Below are 20059 nucleotides of genomic sequence, written 5' to 3'. Positions count from 1 at the left end.
AGTGTTCCCCACCATCTGGATCTCCTTGACACTGTAACTAAAGGTTTCTCCAGCCTTGAATATCTTTAAAAAAAAAAATGAAAGGGCAGTCTATTTGGTTAGGAGTTTCTTAGAAGACATCGCCAAGAGACCTAGTCGGGCGCTGAATGCTTTATAGGGGCGGTCAGTTGGGCATCCCTCTTGAAAGTTGTGCTTGTAACCCACTCATGGTAAAACGGTTTCTTGTGTACAATCTACTCACTGACCAACGGTAGTGTAATCCAGATTTCTACGGCTCTCCTTTCAGATGTTGCAAGAGATGAACTTTCAAGATGCAGCTCTATGAAAAGCATGCCACAATTGCTATTATTTGGGATAAGGGGGCGGTGGGCCTTGTAGCAATATTTTGCATACGCACAGATAATGATATGTAATTTAATTTTCGATAATAGGATGTATGGGACAAAAAAAGCCCTTTCGCCACTTCCACGATTTTAGGAACTCGTAGCAAGCTGCCATTGAACTATCTTTGGGTTTATTTCCGAAGGTAGAGGGCAGGCACATCTACTTCTGCATATCCCGTCTACCTCTGTGATATATGTACCACCGGTATACACCCGTTACAACGCATCTGTTACTCCGCACTACCATTACAACGCGACTTTTACAACGCATACCATTACAACGCATTGCGCTGGGGGGCGCTCTAGGATAGGGAATAAGTATAATTTACTATCCAACACCTTCCCTAGGGTCCACGGGGACTGGAGTTAGAATAGTAAATTATACTTACCACTATCCAGCACCTCAAAGCGCTATGCGTTGTAATGGTATGCGTTGTAATGGTCGCGTTGTAATAGTAGGTAGTTGTAACGGTATGCGTTGTAACATGGTACATCCGTACCACCATTACGGATTAAAATAGCCATTCCATTTCTAGTAGGAAAATGTACATGCTTTTAATACTAGACCATCATGACTGTCTTCTTGGAATTCATAAAAAGAGTATCTCCACCTATGTGCTGGATCCAAGAAAACATTTTAAATAGAGAAATCTAGTGGCTGCTTTACCTCTTGCAAACGAGTTTGAGGCTTAAATGATGAGTCTGTTATCAAGTTAAAGAAGAGGACATCATCCACTTAGCTAAGGACTGCTTTGAAGAAGCCAAATTGTTTAAGTAGCTTTGTAGTTAACTAATGATCATTCTGGCGTGCACACACCCTTAGTTATGGTGAGAAAATATCCAAGGGCTATGGTACGGAGCAACCTCTCAGCTGCAGAGGACAGATAGAAAGAAATGGCCACAAACCAGTCTCACCTCAGTGGAACTCTAAAATGGCTTTAGAAAGTGAGGCTGGACTTTTAAAGGTAAACATAACATGATGGAACAATATGTAAGGTTTATGAAAAGGACTTAAAGTTTACTTAGTTTCCTGGCTGTCAGTGAACTATTTTCACCAAAAGCTGCTGTAGATTGGAGGCATGTCTTCACAGAAAAGGTGAGACCTTTCATTTCAAAATGGTCATCGTCATTTCCAAGGAAGGATATGGTTGCCTAACAGCAGGGAAGCCTCTATTGAGGTGCTCTAAAAATCTGTTGAGGCTCTCTAAAAATCTGTGTTTAAAGAAGTAGCGAACTCGAAAACATGAGAAAGCATTTGAATTTGGAAACGGTGGCATTCTGGGAACGTTGACTGGAATTGGTGAGCAGAACGAACACAAGAAAGCCTGGTCAGGAGGCCACATACCTCACTCACCCTCAAAATCAAAGATGACATTGGAGGGAAATCACTTATTATACAAATGTTGTGAAATGAGCCCCTGGTTTCATTATCCCAGAAAAACTCGAATGTGGTTAGTTGCCACCTGGATCATCAGATACACTAACATAACTTGGGACAGACCTCCGAAAGGAGAGGTTTATTTTACACAAGGGAACATGGAGCAAAGAATAGTTCAAGTTTAAGAACTAAGGCAGGCAAAGTGTGTCTGCGATCCTTGAATGTCTCAAAGACCGGGGAACCTGATAAGTTAAGCTAAACACTGGGAATCCTAGTACCTCCAAAGAGGTTGATAAATGCAAGTTTGAGCAAAGTAACAAGCAACCTTGTGGGAGACTACATCAAATAAACAACCATATGTTTAGCAACCACTGGTGCTCCAGAAAATGTCCCAAAAGTGCAGAAATACCACACATAACCCATGCACATCCGTGTGTAAAACACAAAGAAACTTCCAGCTGCGCACGCAAGGGTCTTGTTGGAAATACCATGACGAAGCATGACAAAATACACACGAGTGGTCCCAGCTCGTCTGAGCAGAAAAGCCTGCAAAGCTCCACTGAAAAACAAAATAAAATCAAGCCGGAAAACATGGCTCAATGTTTTGAAAAATGAAGAATGAGTTGTGGTACCGGATATTAAAGTGGCCTTCTCAAATGCTACGTAAGGAAGTAAACACCTACGTATGCCTGTGGTGACCTTCCACAGGGTCTCAGTGATAACACCGCTGCTGAAGCTACCTGGGTCATTTTTTCGCAAGCAACTAATTAAAATGAAACCCAACCTGTGAAAAGTACTCAGTGTCCACACAGTAAGGCAAGGACCAGATAGGAGTATTAAGGTCTTAGTGCACCGAATACACCTGCTGCCTATTTATACTGACAACATGCAACATGAAGGCCAATGAGAGAGGCTCCATATTGTGGAAGATTACCCAGCATTGATTCCAAACAGGAAGCTGATGCTTCTCTACTCTACACTGAGTTCCTGCGAGGCTCCTGGCCCAGTCCAGAGCAGATGTCAAAAGAGAATTGGGAGCCATTTTGTATGTCTCTTCCAAAAATAGTGCAGAGATGCACAGTGCATTTCACTGGACGTGCAGCATCTGAACAAGGGTCATGACGTATGACCAGTGCTTGCTTTAGGGTTGGGTGATTGGTGCAGACGCACTTGGGCGCCGGCCACAGGGTGGGCGGGTATTCTAAAATATCATGGTTTAATAAAAAAATGTCAAAATAACCCTGGTGATTAATGTTCCTGCTGGAGAAATCCGAGTTTTGTCAAATAGAAGTTCTGACTCAAAGTAGTGCAGAGGGCTAATATGCCTCCTGCCAAGCGCATATAACATACACATCACAGAATTGTATTTTATGTGGATAGCTCAGTGGGTTACTGCTGTTGTCACAGTCAACGCCAACCTCTGTGTTGAGTTTTAATGCTGTGTTTATGCTTCCTCAGACTACGCATTCTTAAAAGATACTTCCTACCGTTATGGATGATATGGGACTCTTACACCTTGTAGTCCTAATTGTTTCATGTAACATTTCCTATACATTGTTTACACACTTGTATAATTCATTCTATCTGTATTATATGTGTGTGTGTGTGTGATGTAAAAGTGCTCTAACACCCTACATTGGTATGAGTAGCCAGGGCTTTAAGTGGGCCGGGTCTCACCAGTGCTGAGCACCAGCATTTTTTTAAAGGGGCCTCAAAACGGGTCTCTATCAGGCTCTGTTTTGTGCCCTAGCAGAGGTGGTCAATTTTTTTCCAGCCTGCAGTGACAGCAGGCACATCGATGTGCGCTGCTCACACTGCTCACTTCTAACTAGTGCAGAAGATACTGCATGACGTTATGCCAGGTGAGCGTTGTAGGGGAAGGGAATTAATGTAAAGGGGGTCATTTTCTTTCTAGATTTCCCTTCTCTTTTAAAAACTCAGGAGCAGCAACATTGTTGTGGTGTGACCAGGGCTTTAAGTGGAAGCATATTCAGTATACTATATACAAGCCATAGTTGCTGCTTATTTATCTCATGCAACTAACAAACACTGGCAAAGCCAATAGTCCTGACTTCTTGTAGATATGATGTTAATTGTTGTGTCATATATCTGGATGCAATGACAAACAGCAAAATACAAGTCAGGTGGCACAGTATGCTAAGCACAGATTTTTATCTTAAGAGGGAAGGGGTCCCAGTGAGAAATGACTAATTACCACAAATTAAATAATAATAGTAATACAACTAATGAATCTACAATGTTTTATTCACAATGTAGACATAACCAGGATATAGTATCCAACTTAAACAACCAAATGCCCCACGTAGTACATTATATGTAACAATTTCAAATGGGGGGCTGGAAAATAGAGGACAGGTGTCGATGTTTCGACCCACAGATGGTGCAGGAATTAGTGGAGCTCTTGGGGCGGGGTCTTCATCAGGACAGGATGGGGACTAGCAACCTATTAATATCAATAATTGGGTACAGGTTACTAAACCCATTCAGATCATACCATAGTTAGATTATTTAGATTAGCACACAATTGGGGAGGGCATACCTAGTTATTCGGTGCTCATCATCATTTATCATTGTAGAGAACCTCAGTGTGAAGAACATGAATTTCTGAGGGGGTTGAACAAACAATTTCAAGTATATTAAAAATGAATGTGCTGAAAATGGAAAGTAAATCACATTGACAGCATGAAGTTTTTATGGACATATAGAAAATTAAAGGACTTACATCTTGATTGTTACCACTAGCGTTATGGCGGGAATCGAAAACAGGCCCGGGGACGCTGGGCACTGGAAATCCGAACATTTATCTGAAGGCATAAGGGAACCTCATTAATATTCACACAAGAGACCCAGAAAGGTATCTATATTGAGATGCGCCCGCAGAGGCTTACCAGAGAGTTCAGTATTGGTTACGGTCGTCCCCACGTAGTAAGCAGGCGCTGGGAGTAAATCGGGAGCCCCCCATTTGAAATTGTTACATATAATGTACTACGTGGGGCATGTGGTTGTTTAAGTGATATATTTGGTTTCATGATCGCCTGTACATTTCAATTGACTTATAAATGTGTCAGATTATTGTCTGATTTTATTGTCACTACTCCCTACCTGCACTATCCTCACTTTATCACTTCTCCCTTACTCCCAGGGGCACTATTCAACCTTTTCAAAATGAGCATTGTTGGATACTATATCCTGGTTATGTCTACATTGTGAATAAAACATTGTAGATTCATTAGGTGTATTACTATTATTATTTAATTTGTGGTAATTAGTCATTTCTCACTGGGACCCCTTCCCTCTCAGTACCAATATGACCCAGGTCCCAGTGACTTTTCTTGGGTAAACCCCCTTTTGATACCTTAAGTGTTTTAAGCCACGCCCTTACTTACATTGGCCACGCCCCTTTGAGAGACTCCCTATTTTCCATCCCACTAAAAGCCCTGTGAATAGCGCTATAAAAGAAATGACATGTTTGTAAGTGAGCGGCTATAGAGAGATGAGGGGCACTCGCCAGTGAGGGAGTCCATGAAGGAGACAAAGATTGTCACACCAGGTGCCACCAGCACTAAAGCCGGCCCTGTGTATGATCTGTTGTAATGTCCAAGTTCCTTGAGTAGAAGGATAATAAAAGCACATACTTACCTTACCTTTCTGTAGGAAAGCCCTGCAGTAGGCACAGTGGAACTCAGCGATGTTGGGACATGGATGGGAGGCGCTGACCCATACAAATGTGAGGCGCATTGACCCGTACAAATGAGAGCCCCTCCCTCGATTGCTTTCATACACTTTAGTTTAGGTATACGGACAGATACACTCTTGTTCTTGTAAGCACAAATATACTATAATCAAAACCAGTCATCGTCTGTCAAGCAATGAAACAGCTGTGCTGTTAAAAGTTGCAACACATTTTCAAGCCAGAAGAGAGGTATATGTAATCAACTATAGGTGTTAGGGTGATCATTTAGTGCTACCCAATACATGCAGGCAGGGCTTTAAGTGGGCCGGGTCTGAGCACCAGCAGATATTTTCAGGGAGCCTCGAAACGGGTCTCTATCGGGCTCTATTTTCGGGCCTCACAGAGGTAGTCCGTCTTCTTTTTTTTTTCTTGCACCAAACTTATTTTGCTCTAGCTGGAATTGCCAGGCTAGATCCTGAGGCCGCTGAACTATGTGCACACAGTAGATCCTTTCATGCTGATTTTTATCATATAATGCGGGACTGTGGGAAAGTATCACAGTTTAGGACTGAAAGTCCTGTCTTTATTTAATGACTTTTCAGGCACCTATCTCCGAGTCATTCTGAGTAAAGCTTTGCTTGTTGGTTAAGTTACCTACAACTAAGGATAATGAAAAAACTTGTAATTTCATAGATTTAGTGCCTTATTTTTGGTAAGAGTACAGTTGTTACCCTGCAACCAGCCGCCAAACACACACACAGCTGCACCTGAGTACTTCACAAGTCTTTAAATGAACCATTTACTTGTTAATGAAGCTTTGTTGTTTTTCGCCCCTTTGTAGAGCCCCTGCAGCCTCTAGGGAGGGTGTATGGCGTTATCCATACATATCTTTATTTAGACCACGCCCCTACGTGGCTAGGCCACACCCATTTAAGAGGTTTGCCCCGCCCCTTTTAGAGCACCCCCAGGTTTTTTTCCCCACTTAAAGCCCTGCCCGCAGGGTTGTATGAAGGAACCATCAAAAGTCAGATAAAGATTAGAGGACCTGATAGAGAGTCTGATGGACGGGTTACTCATTGACAAACCTGACAATTATCCCGCCCATATTATTATATTTTTCCAATTGCTGTAGGGTATGACACAGATAGAGCCTGCCAAGCCCAGAATCCGGCCGCACGTGTAGTAAAATTGCCATTGTGTAGAACGCTATGCAATTGCTTTGTAGCTACTATGGAGAACCTTAATGCGCACAGTTCGTACATTTTATATTTTATCTGCTTTAAAAATGCACTGGCAGCAATGTAACCTTAAATAACAAGCATTAAGTCCTGTTTGTTAAAAAAATATATAAATATATTTTTTAAATCCTTCCTTTATACTGAAATGGCTACAAGACTAAAAATAGTAACCATGACTTTAGCAGCAGCGCAATGACTAGAAGCAAAAAAAAGGTAGTAAGAAGAGAAATAAAGCATTATTTCCGGCTTCCATTTTTGTTGTGTGAAATAATGTCTCCAGCTGGCTCACACCGCTCCTTCTCTCAGGCAAGTGTATCCTTCAGCAGCTGAACTTCACACTGCTGAGGCGTTTAATGTAGCCACCATAACTTCTTTCTCGTGTTTCTCCTCCTGACTAAAATTCCCTGCAGTTCTCCCTAAAAGCCAAGATACAGACCTCATAACGTCTCCCAGCTCCGATCGAGGGGGTCTCCAATCGATCGATCATTACTTTTCATGTAAGGGCGGTCTGTGAGCAGCACTGCCACACATGGGCACGGTCTGTGGATATAAATGAAGTAGCTCCTACCAGACAGACAGATAGATGTGTGGGTTCCCCACAGTTCTTACCGTACAGGTCTGGATGTTTGTGAACTGAACTTGGTGAACTCTCCAGGCGCTGTCCACTCTGATCCCATCTGAAAGACAGGCAACACGGAGAATGAGAACAGACCCGAGGCGAATGACACGCAGCGACACGGAGGCACTGCTTGCTAAGCAGTGTCCAAGCCCATTCAGCAACATCCACACTGCACGGAGTGTCACATCCAGTTCATCAACATCCATCGGGCAGTGTCATTTCTAATCCATCAAACTCAACCGGCCAAACAGTGTCACATCCGCTCCACTGGCTCCCATCAGATCAACAGTGTCACACTCAGAATGCAAAACACCCACTAAAACAGCGCTGCATGCAATCAATTTTTGCAAATGGTGTATTTAATCAAGTAAACGTCCAAACCGAAAACGTACAATTACATCCAATGCAAAAATCACCACCAGAAAAAGTGCAGCGTAGAATCCAACAACATGCATCAGGAAAAAATGCCACATCCATTTCAACCTTACACTGCAAACGGTTGCATCCAATCCAACAGCAGCTGCCATGCGGAGTGTGTTGTAAACAATTCAGCAGCACCTGTACTGCAAAGAGTGTTCTATCTAATTTAATAAAACCTGCACTGCATACGGTATAATATACAACGCAGGAGCACGGCACCTGCACTGCATACTAATATCCATTCCCTCGGGGGGGGGGGGGGGGGGGGGGGGGGGGCTCAGTACATGGGTAGCGACTCACCTTGGAGTCTTGGCCAAGCAAGTATCAACTAATTCCCCAGACAATTTTGTGTGTCCTACTAACATCACAGGGGAATAGGCACCTGGCCATAATTAACATCTACTCCAGGCCAACGCAGGGTGGCAAGGAGTCCCTTGTCATTGAACAGCTAAGGGGATTCATTAAGTTCTTAGATCCCGAGGTTGGTATCATTATCGGGGGGTATTTCAATTGTTAATTTGAACCCCTCAATAACTTAAGTACCGAGGATCCCGACAAGGAAAATTTACATTGGAACATTCCGGAGCCCGCAATCACTACTGTAAAAGCATGGACACCGTTGGTATTGCAAATTCTCTCCCTTTCATTGTCCCTATCAGTAAGGCCTTGTAATGGCCGACTAAAATCGGATAGGCCCGGAAATGTGACCTTTAATAGAGTGGGCCAATCGTCGATCATTGACTATATCATGATCGAATGTAGGTCATGGGACCAAGTCCAGGACTTCAAGATTTATTATCGGACGGACAGTGACCATAACGCACTGGTCATGTCCTTGAAGCCTGGGAGTTGGGGTCTGAGAAATTCTATTCCTGAGATCAACCCGTCCCCGTATCCTCTACTCTTGCATAACAATAGGAGGAGAGTCAAATGGCCGCATATTGCAGGTTCCCCAACAAGGCAGTCTGAAATATATTGCCAAATCTTGCCCTACCTCAGCAAGATGGCTGATGTGGGACTTGAGGGGGCTGTAGTTGGAAGGGACAGTAGGCCGGTAGAAATTCACCAACAGTTAACCTCAATATTGTTAGAGGTCTTTTTTCCACTTCAGGTATTCAAGGGAAATTCCCCCAAGACCCATCCCTGGTACACCGCTGAATGCCATAAAATTAAAGGAGAGCTGGTCAAAGCAGTCAAAGTAAAAGATAGACCCGAAATTAAGTTGGTAAGGGTGCTGTACATGCATGTCCTACAGAGGGAAAGAAAGACGTGGGAGGAGGGCCAATGGGAAGATCTGAGAGAGGCACTACAACGCAGAGATATTAAATCGTTCTGGGCAATTGATAGTTCGGAGGGCAGGGTTTTGCGACCCACCGTATGTCCTAACATAGCCCCAACATTATGTGAAGAACATTTTAGTGGTCTTTATGCTCAACCGGGCACTGGCGATTCCGGGTTGGAATCCCTGAGCCTCCTCCATGAGTATCGACTGGAGGGGGCCTAGGAGATAGCGATCCGGGAGGTCGAGTCTGCCTTTCTAGGTTACTACCCAATAAAGCACCGGGGCTTGGCAAAATTCCTGGTGACCTGTTCCGGTCTGAACCTAAAATTTAGGCCCCTTACCTCTGCGTTTTATTCAACGCAATACTAATGGGTATAAGTCCCCCCAAGACTTGGAGGGGGGCTGAGATAGTGCCCATTTTCAAAAAAGGTTGACCCCTGCAACCCTCAAATTACAGGCCTTTCAGCTTAATAGATATTCCGCAGAAAGTTTTTGGGAGGAAATTACTGGACAGAATCCAGTTATGGGAAGAGGAAAACCAAATCTTAAGCAATTTACAAGCTGGCTTTAGATCTGGTATTTCCACCATTGATCACATCTTCCAGTTGCAAGTCCTGTTCTGGAAAACAGTGAGTGTGGGAGTCTTTACCTCATTTTTGTGGACTTGGGGGCCGTTTTCGATCTGGTCCCCAGGGATAATCTTTGGAAAGTCCTCCAGGATCCTGGAATGCCCAACTATCTATTGGATGCATTGATCAGGCTCCATTCATTTAACTTTGCTTAGGTCAGATGTGGAAAAATGGGAGAATTGTCAGCACGGTTCCCGGTGCAAAGGGGGGTACACCAGGGGTGCGTGCTGGCTCCTACCCCCTTTTGCCTGTATATAAATGGGCTTGTTAAACATCTCTTAGCCATAAAGGACATGGATGCCCCAAAGTTATCTACTGGAAGAGTGCCCGCATTAATGTTTGCGGACGACACTCTAATACTGTCACGAACAGCAACTGGCATCCAGCGTGTCCTTGATGGATTTGCTGATTTCTGTGCCTTAAGTGGAATGGAAATCAATTTGGCAAAAAACAAATATATGATTTTCAATCCAACAAGGCAAACGCGAACTAATCCTACTCTGAATGGCATACCTCTGGAGAGAGTTAAAACGTTTGTCTATTTCGGTATTACTCTCAAGGAGGACCTGGGTTGGGATGTACAACTAACTAAATCCGCTTTGAAATTAACACAGCCTGTTGGTGGGTTAACAAAAAGGTTTAGAACATCTATATTTAAGCAGGTTGCCCCTATCACTGAGATATATACAGTCCAAGCTAGAGCTCCAGCACTATACGTGGCAGACCTTTGGGGTCACTGTCGACCAAAAAGTTTGGTAACGGCTAAAAACACATTTATGAGAGAGCGGTTTGCCCTACCTGTTAGCACCCCATTAGTCCCACTCAGATGTGACCTAGGTTTGCTACCAGTGAAAGAGGAGGCCGCCATGAGACCTTTAACTTACTGGAGAAGACTCTGGTCTGTCCAAGAACTAGCCCCGTACCGTGCAGAGTTTAAGGAGGTTTGGGTGACCTTGAGGTCAAAGAAACTGGCCTGGTTATCACACATTAAGGACCTCTGCAAACAACTTGGTCTTTCTGGTCTAGGGTAATCCCCTGAGGTAGTCTCTCCTACTATAGCTAGACTTGACCTGGTAAGAAGGTTTAGGTCTAATAACTTGCTGGCACTGCACGCTAACATGGCAGCAGGGAGACTGACTGTTGAATTCCTCAATGTAAAAATGGAACATAAGAAGGAGGAATTCCTTGACAAGATCCGCCCAGTCCAAGCCAGAAAGCTGTACTTACAACTAAGAATGGGTAGTTTGCCACTAAGGTCACTGACTTGTAAATGGGATGTGAATAAATGTCCACAGTGCCCGGCGTGTGAAGATCCTATAGAAAATGAAAGACATGTATTCTTCTTTTGCCCAGCCTATGTGTTGGCCCGAATGAGGTGGATTAAACCCATTTGCAGGAATCTGGGCTTTCGTGAATGTGAACTTGCGCTTAGAATACTTAAATATGATACCCACCCACCGATTGTTTTTGCTGTGTCCTGCTTTTTAAACAGTTGTGGCTCAAGACTAAAACTTTTATAATGACTTAATTTTAGATCCCAGTATTCATTTAACAGTATTGCTAAATCATTTGATAAATACTCAGTAGGTTTAATTCTTATTTTTTAATCAGGACTAATTTTTACTGTAAATTATGTGTATATATATGAATTATGTTCTTAACTTATGTACTAAAAGTATTTTATTGTTCACTTTTACTATGATATGTACTTTTATGACCCACAGTGGTCGAAATAAAGTTATCAATGATGATGATGATGAATATCCAATGCAGCAGCACTGCGCTGTAAACGGTAACATCCAATCTAGCAGCACCTGCACTGCAAACTGTTGCATCCAATCCAACAGCAACTGCCATGCGAAGTTTGTTGTATACAATTCAGCAGCACCTGTACTGCGAAGAGTGTTCTATCTAATTCAATAACACTTGCACTGCACAAGGTGTAACATACAACGCAGAAGCACTTGCACTGCAAACTAATATCCAATGCAGCAGCACTGCGCTGTAAATGGTAACATCCAATCTAGCAGCACCTGCTTTCCTGCACTGCAAACTGTTGCATCCAATCCGGCAGCACCAGTGCTGCGAACAGTCAATCCAATACTTCATACTGTGTGTAACATACAATGCAGCAGCTACATGCACTGCAAACTGTATAACATCCAATCAAGCAGTTACTGCATTGCAAACGTTGCAGCATCCAGTCCACTAGCAGTTGTACTGCACATTGAATAATAAACTATCCGGCAACACAAGCACTCTAAACAGTGACAGATGCAATGAAACAATATATGCACTCTCAACAGCGTCAACTATGCTTTGGCAACATACACAGTTAACAGCATCGCATACACTTAAAAAACACACACACTGTTAAAGCAACAACAACCATTAGCGAAGCAGTTACATTGAGTCCCATAGCACCCAGGGGGAAATGCCATATCCCCTCCATCAAACTCTATATTATAGAGTGTCACATCTAAACCCGAAATGCCGAAACTGCACAGCATCCATTGCAATCCAGACAAGCATTGTTTTCGGTTCGGTTTAAAGAGCACCACCGAGTGGAGACGAACTGAAAGTTTGCAAAAGCACCAGGGATCCTTTTAAAATGAAAAATGAGCCACTTTAACCCGATTTTCTACACTTCTCTATAAGTCTCTCAAAGGTGGTCAGGGATGGTCTTCTTTTTCATCAAAACAACTGATTATGTCTCTTTACACAAACAAATCTGCCAAGTATTGCCCTCACTCTGATCAGTCTTGTCTTTATGGCCAGATAGTTTTATGTTCGACCTTCTATTGACCTTCTGTCCATGGATGATATGAGGCACCTCCTAGCTTCGATCAAACCTCTGATTCTCATCTGGATGCACCGTGAGAACAGTGCCCGAGTCACTATCAGTTGGCCCTAAAACCAATCATACCAATCAATACCAAATATTCGAATTCAGCTGCTGCCCAAGAAGCTTGACAGCAACAGAAAAAATAATTGAGAGGATTAAAATCTTCCATGATTTTGGGATCTCTCTAAACTCTCATTTTTTTCAGCATCGAGCACATCTGAGAACATTTTTTTGCTCCTCAATTTATCATACTGTGACACCATACCTAAACCTGGCCTTCAATCATTGCTTTTTTCTTAAATTTGGAAGAATTCCTATAAGGAATATATTAAAGGTTTGAAATGATTTAAAGTACAAAAACACAGCATAAATATTCTTTTGGAAAAGGACTCACAATACCACACAGAATATAGGAGTAATTGGTAGTGTTTACTTAATTTACAAGACTGTTTTTAGAGGGTCAGAGAATGGCTTCAATGATGGTCCCTATTGCAGCAAGCACACGTGAGGTCATTATGTTTTTTAAGGATAAAAAAAACTTCTAAAAAAGGGCCCTTAATATATGTGAGAACATGGTTGGAAGATATATGGTATGGTGAGGCACATTGTTGTTCTGTTCGAAAAAGTGGGAGTTCGGAGAAGGGAAAAGATTAAATCGGGTACTGCACTAATGAAGTTATTTTGAAAAAAGGTAGAATTATTTTTGTAATATCAAGTTTAAAAGCTGAAAAGCAAGTTGAGGTTCAGATTGACAAAAGGTTAGATGCGAGTGTGGCATGATAGTAGTATCTACAAAGGACAGTCAGAGAAAATAACTTTATGAAGACAATATGACAAAATAATGCCAGTTAAAACCATGAGAAGCTTCCCAATTTTCATTCTATATGAAAAGAAAAGGTTCCTTGCCATTAAGTTGCAATAGTTTTGCAACTTAATGGCATTCTATAGTTGCACATTGTGTCATCCCATCATTAGTGGTTGGATTTGGAAAAATATTTTGCATGTATAAAGTTTTTATGTCCCATGGACCACTGCCTACTCTTAAAAATGAAAAGAAAACGTAATTTTCTTTTTGAAATGCTGCATTTCCCCCCCCCCAAAAAAATAAAGAACTGCTTTACTGAAAAGCAATTACAGACATGGTGCTCTGCTGACCCAGGAGGCTACCATACCTCTGATTTTTGCGATTCTAAATGAGTCGCCAACAGACACCTAACTCGTGAATATTAATGTGGTAGGTCTATTTGCGACCCACTAGGGATCACACAAAGTGTAAATCACACTTTCGGACATTGGTGTTTGCGATTACCAAATAGCGAATCACAAAATTCGCAATGTGGTAATTGCAAACGTTTAGCTATGTATATCTGGGCCTAGATCCTTTCTTTGTTATGTAAACCTTTCACACTGTGGACCTGTTCATAATCGAAATTTGCATCTTCAACATGCCCTCTCAGGGTCTGGGATCTTTACTGTGAGAAGTTGGCTTGATATGCAGTGCTCACTATTCTAGTGATCACTATGTATCAGTCCAAACAACCCTTATTGATGATTGGTTGTAAGTCAACCGTAGACCAGCTATCCTAGTAGCATGGACAAGAGCAGTCTTTAGGCTAGACTCTAGAGGGCGTGTTAAGCCAGCTGTTATACCATCACATATACCCCTTGAACACCAAGTGAAAGGACACCACACAAGTTGTTATGAAAATAAAAGTATATTTATTTAGAACACAACAGCCCTGGACTTTTTATGAGGACAGGGCGCTAAGCACAATACAAAGCTCTTAAGAAAATACTGAAAGTCGCACAATTTACACAAATGTCCGAGGGGCACGAAAAACCATATACTCTAAAAGTGGAATGCGAAATTACTAGCAGGTAAGTACTACTCTAATAGGCTTTAGGATCGCTAGGACTGGACTACTGAACCTTCAGATTACTAGCAGGAGGCCTATGGAGATCGGGTGCAGAGTGTGCACTCTCACGTGGGATGCGGGACAAAGTCTATGGATGCTAGATTTCGTAAAGTTAGTGTTATCGGACGAATCCGACTAGGTAGAGCTGAAACGAAAAAGGATCTGGACCTTTGGATATTTGCCATTAAGTTGCAATAGTTTTGCAACTTAATGGCATTCTATAGTTGCACATTGTGTCATCCCATCATTAGTGGTTGGATTTGGAAAAATATTTTGCATGTATAAAGTTTTTATGTCCCATGGACCACTGCCTACTCTTAAAAATGAAAAGAAAACGTAATTTTCTTTTTGAAATGCTGCATTTCCCCCCCCCCAAAAAAATAAAGAACTGCTTTACTGAAAAGCAATTACAGACATGGTGCTCTGCTGACCCAGGAGGCTACCATACCTCTGATTTTTGCGATTCTAAATGAGTCGCCAACAGACACCTAACTCGTGAATATTAATGTGGTAGGTCTATTTGCGACCCACTAGGGATCACACAAAGTGTAAATCACACTTTCGGACATTGGTGTTTGCGATTACCAAATAGCGAATCACAAAATTCGCAATGTGGTAATTGCAAACGTTTAGCTATGTATATCTGGGCCTAGATCCTTTCTTTGTTATGTAAACCTTTCACACTGTGGACCTGTTCATAATCGAAATTTGCATCTTCAACATGCCCTCTCAGGGTCTGGGATCTTTACTGTGAGAAGTTGGCTTGATATGCAGTGCTCACTATTCTAGTGATCACTATGTATCAGTCCAAACAACCCTTATTGATGATTGGTTGTAAGTCAACCGTAGACCAGCTATCCTAGTAGCATGGACAAGAGCAGTCTTTAGGCTAGACTCTAGAGGGCGTGTTAAGCCAGCTGTTATACCATCACATATACCCCTTGAACACCAAGTGAAAGGACACCACACAAGTTGTTATGAAAATAAAAGTATATTTATTTAGAACACAACAGCCCTGGACTTTTTATGAGGACAGGGCGCTAAGCACAATACAAAGCTCTTAAGAAAATACTGAAAGTCGCACAATTTACACAAATGTCCGAGGGGCACGAAAAACCATATACTCTAAAAGTGGAATGCAAAATTACTAGCAGGTAAGTACTACTCTAATAGGCTTTAGGATCGCTAGGACTGGACTACTGAACCTTCAGATTACTAGCAGGAGGCCTATGGAGATCGGGTGCAGAGTGTGCACTCTCACGTGGGATGCGGGACAAAGTCTATGGATGCTAGATTTCGTAAAGTTAGTGTTATCGGACGAATCCGACTAGGTAGAGCTGAAACGAAAAAGGATCTGGACCTTTGGATAGTTAAGCTATGCTGGAGCACCGAAATGCTGAGGTTACCTAGCCCAGGGGCTGCGGCTGCATAGGTCTGAAAAAACGTCGGTGTAGGAAGGGGGAGGCTCTAGTTGGCGCAGTGCAACACTAGCGACAAGCAGGGACTCTCTCTTCCTCATCAGGGCTGAGGGTTACCTTCCAGACAACCTCTGCTTACCCTCTAGGTAGTGTGGCTTAAGCAGTCGTAGGCTAATCTTTGGGGCACATAGGGTTAAACACTTGCAACAGTACACCTTTACAACCAACCCACCACACAACGAGACCAGACTGTATTCTGTAAAAATATATATCTTTATATAGATTTTAAGCAGGCTTGTGAATACAGTCAATATACTTTATGTAGAACGGTTGCAGGTTACTTGATTCGGGTTACCACAGTTCTTATGGAAGTTCTCTTGAGGCCCGTAGGCCGGTGTTACTCAAAGTTCTTGTGGAGCCGGCGGCTTCCAGGGGGATCTGTCCCACGTCGCGTTGCCTTCCCGGGGTCGCTGATCGTTGCGGCTCTTCAGCCGAGCAGGTCACTGGTCGTCCGGGGCAGCGGTGTTCTGTGGCGGCAGGGTCCTCTCCTCGTCGTCCGCTCCAACCCTGGAGGCGGCGGCTGTGCAGTGGTGGCAAGTGGCAGTACGGTCCCCAAGTGCAGGACGTACCCAGCCAAGTGCCGGTGCAGCTGTGGGCTCACAGCTGGGCTGTCGGGCAAGCTACCGACCTTGCGGATTCTCGTAGGGCAACTGTCCGTCTTTGCAGGTGAGTGACTGCTCGCTATGCAGTCACCTCGAGAGCTCGGACCGGACGGGTCCTCCTTTGCTTTGCTCTCGGGCTCCCGGTGCAGTTGCGGTCACGGTGTTCGGGCCAGCGGCGGCTGGTCCTCACTTTGCTTCCGCTGTTGCTTTGGGCCCCGGTCACGGTGGTCGGGAGGATGTTGATGCCTTAGAGGAGATTCCTCCGTCAGTGCTGCGGCGATGGTCAGCACCCGCAGTCGCTTTCTTCCAAGGGGGTAGCGTCCACTGGTCCTGGGACGCTGGTCAGGGGGCAAGTTCAGTCGCAAGCCCTTGGAGATCTCTTTAGCAGAGTTTGGCACAAGTAGAGCAAAAGTCTTTTCGTAGTCTTTTTGTCTTCCTCTCCTTCAGCAGCAAGGCACCAGACACAGGCAAGAGTCAGCACCCTTCCTCGTCTCTCACGGTCCTTCTCGTAGGGCAGAGTCCTTCTGTGGCCCAAACCGGATCTAATTTTCAAGGAGCAGGGCTCCTTCTTTTATAGGCCAATTCTTTTGTTCTCGCAGGCCAGGGGGGCCTTTGCATAGCCACTCTCAGTTCTGGAGTACCCCCGCGGGTGTACTCCGGCTTCTGCTTTCAGTGTGAGGGGCAGGCGCATCAGACGCCCCACAGGAGGTGGAGCCAGCATTGTCCGGACAGGGGTGGCCAGAGTACCTTGTTGATGGGGGCTTCGCCCTTCCTGGGCCAGGTGCCGGCAGAGTCATCCGCCGCTCCCCAGGAGGGTGGAGCCAGCATTGTGGTGGCCGAGCACAGTGACAGTTCGAGTCAAGAGGCACTCCTACCTCCCACTAAGGTGTAATCTGCGCATTCACCACCTGTCATCCCTCCAGCCCTGTCACTCACACATCCCAGACAGTCAGATACACATACCAGCAGAGGCGGCTGAAATGGTTAAGCAAGCAAATGCTAACTTTCTAAAAGTAGCATTTGCAAACCCAGGATACTGAAATAAACTTGACTACAAGAAATATCTCATTATCCTGAGTTCAGGCATACTAAACATGACTCACTACCATGCTCCTTGAGCCTGCGGGGATTATAGGGTGTAATAACCCTCGCAGCTCAGTCTGGCCTAATGGAGCAGGTAGCCTTCAGTAGTGAAATACGGTCTTCGTTGTAAGTCACTACTAGGACATGCCACGCACATCAGGGCTTGTCCTACCTTGCACCTACAACGCACCCTGCCCGCAGGCCTACCATAGGGGTGACTAATATGTAGTCAAGGGAAGGGTCGGTGCTGGCAAGTGGGGACACTTGCCCAGCTAGCGTGACAGTACGAGACCGCACGCGGGTTCTGCGGTCGCAGTTCCCAGACACATCTTTACGGCTGCTTCGGTGGGTGGCGCAACCAGCGCTGCAGGCCCACCAGCAGTATTGGCATCTACAAGCCCCGGCACTCTCTCGTGCGCTTTACTAAGGACTAACAGTAAATCCAATGCACCAATCATGGATACCAATCGTATGTACAATTTACAGTAGGGAGCACTTGCACTGCGGCACGGATCAGCCGTGGCGCAGTGCCCTGAGTATCGGAAAACCAGCAAAACATCGGAGGCACATCAGCAAAAAGTGGAAGGGAGACTCACGCCAAGGTGCCAGGTCTAACATGTGTCCACTCCAGCTGAAATGTGGGGGGAACTACCCTTCCCCAGGGAGTTCCACATCACTAGGGCGGAAAAATCTGGACAGACCGTCAGCGTTGGCGTGATCGGTGCCAGGGCGGTGTTCCACCGTAAAGTCCATACTCTGTAGAGAAATGGACCACCTCAACAGTTTCGGGTTCTCACCCCTCATTTGCATCAACCATCTGAGGGGCCTGTGGTCTGTCTGAACTCGGAAGTGAGACCCAAACAAGTAGGGTCTTAGCTTCTTCAGCGCCCAGACCACAGCAAATGCTTCTCGCTCTATTGCACTCCACCTACTTTCCCGTGGAAGTAACCTCCGACTTATGAAGGCTACGGGTTGGTCAAAGCCCTCCTCAGTCATCTGTGAAAGAACAGCCCATACACCATGCTCTGAAGCGTCTGTTTGCACAATGAACTCCTTGGAGAAATCTGGGGCCAGGAGCACGGGCGCCGTGCACATGGCAGTCTTCAGGGTGTCGAAAGCCTTCTGACAGGTGTCAGTCCAAATCACATTCCTGGGCTGCTTTTTCGAAGTCAGCTCTGTCAAGGGGGTCACGATCGTGCCATAGCCCTTGACAAACCTCCTGTAATACCCAGTGAGCCCCAGGAAGGCTCTCACTGCAGTCTGGGTCTTGGGGGGTTCCCAAGCCAGGATGGTTTCGATTTTGGGCTGCAAGGGGGCTACCTTGCCACTCCCAACTTGGTGTCCCAAGTACACCACTGAACCCTGCCCAATCTGGCACTTGCTTGCCTTGATTGTGAGGCCTGCTCTGCGCAGGGCCATCAACACTTCCCAGAGGTGTCGCAGGTGTTCGGGCCAGGTGCCGCTGAACACCGCGATGTCATCCAGGTAGGCGGCACTGAACTCGTCCAGTCCCGCCAACACCTGGTTGACCAATCTCTGGAAGGTGGCAGGGGCATTCTTCATTCCAAATGGCATAACCCGGAACTGGAAATGCCCATCTGGTGTAGAGAATGCCGACCTCTCCTTTGCCCCATCGGTCAAGGCGATCTGCCAGTACCCAGACGTCAAATCAAACGTGCTGAGAAACCGGGCAGCCCCTAGCCGATCAATGAGCTTGTCAGCTCTGGGGATGGGGTGCGCGTCAGTCTTCGTGACTGAATTGAGTCCTCTGTAGTCCACACAGAACCGTAGTTCGGGTGTGGCTCCCGGCGCAGCAGCCTTCGGAACCAAGACCACGGGGCTGGACCAAGGACTGCTGGAAGACTCAACCACCCCGAGGGCAAGCATCTTGGAGACCTCCTCCTTGATGCAGGCCCGGACCCTGTCAGTTACCCTGTAAGCCTTATGCTTTACCGGTAAGCTGTCTCCAGTGTCCACATCATGGACGCACCAATCTGTGACACTCGGAACCAGGGAGAACAGGTCTGGAAACTGCCCCAGCAACTGGCGGCAGTCCTCCTGTTGTTCGACGGTCAGGGAGGGTGAGAGGTTAACTCCATCCACTGACCCATCCTTCTCACAGGCCACCAAGAGGTCAGGAAGAGGCTCCGACTCCTCCTCCATTCCGTCATCGGTTGCCAACAACATGCCCACTTCGGACCTTCGCAAGTGGGGCTTGAGGCGGTTGACATGTAGGACCCGCAAAGGGTTCCTGGGCGTCTTCATGTCCACCAAGTATGTCACGGGGCTCTTGCGCTCCACAACCTCAAATGGTCCTGTCCACTTATCCTGAAGGGCACAGGGCTCCACTGGGGCCAAGACATACACCTCCTGTCCAGGCTGAAGCTCGACCAGAGTGGCATTCTGATCGTACCACCGCTTCATTTCTTCCTGGCTCGCTTCCAGATCTGCCTCGGCAAGTTGTCTGAAGCGTCTGGTCTGGTTTCTGAAGG

At 45.2% G+C, this 20059-nt stretch overlaps 1 protein-coding gene across 1 annotated transcript in view; it reads right to left on the bottom strand.

The window, feature by feature from the left end:
* Positions 1-20059, bottom strand: part of B4GALNT4 (beta-1,4-N-acetyl-galactosaminyltransferase 4) — a 910917-nt gene that overhangs the window by 289002 nt on the left and 601856 nt on the right. The window contains exon 7 of the mRNA XM_086956391.1: positions 7303-7370. Within this exon, the coding sequence (XP_086812517.1) occupies positions 7303-7370 (68 nt within the window). The remainder of the gene's footprint in view (positions 1-7302; positions 7371-20059) is intronic.

Source organism: Lissotriton vulgaris, chromosome 2_1, assembly GCF_964263255.1.
Source record: "Lissotriton vulgaris chromosome 2_1, aLisVul1.2, whole genome shotgun sequence".
In the NCBI taxonomy this organism is placed as follows: Eukaryota; Metazoa; Chordata; class Amphibia; order Caudata; family Salamandridae; genus Lissotriton; species Lissotriton vulgaris.
Note: the sequence above shows the minus strand (reverse complement) of the source record. Positions and strands in the feature narration are given on the sequence as shown.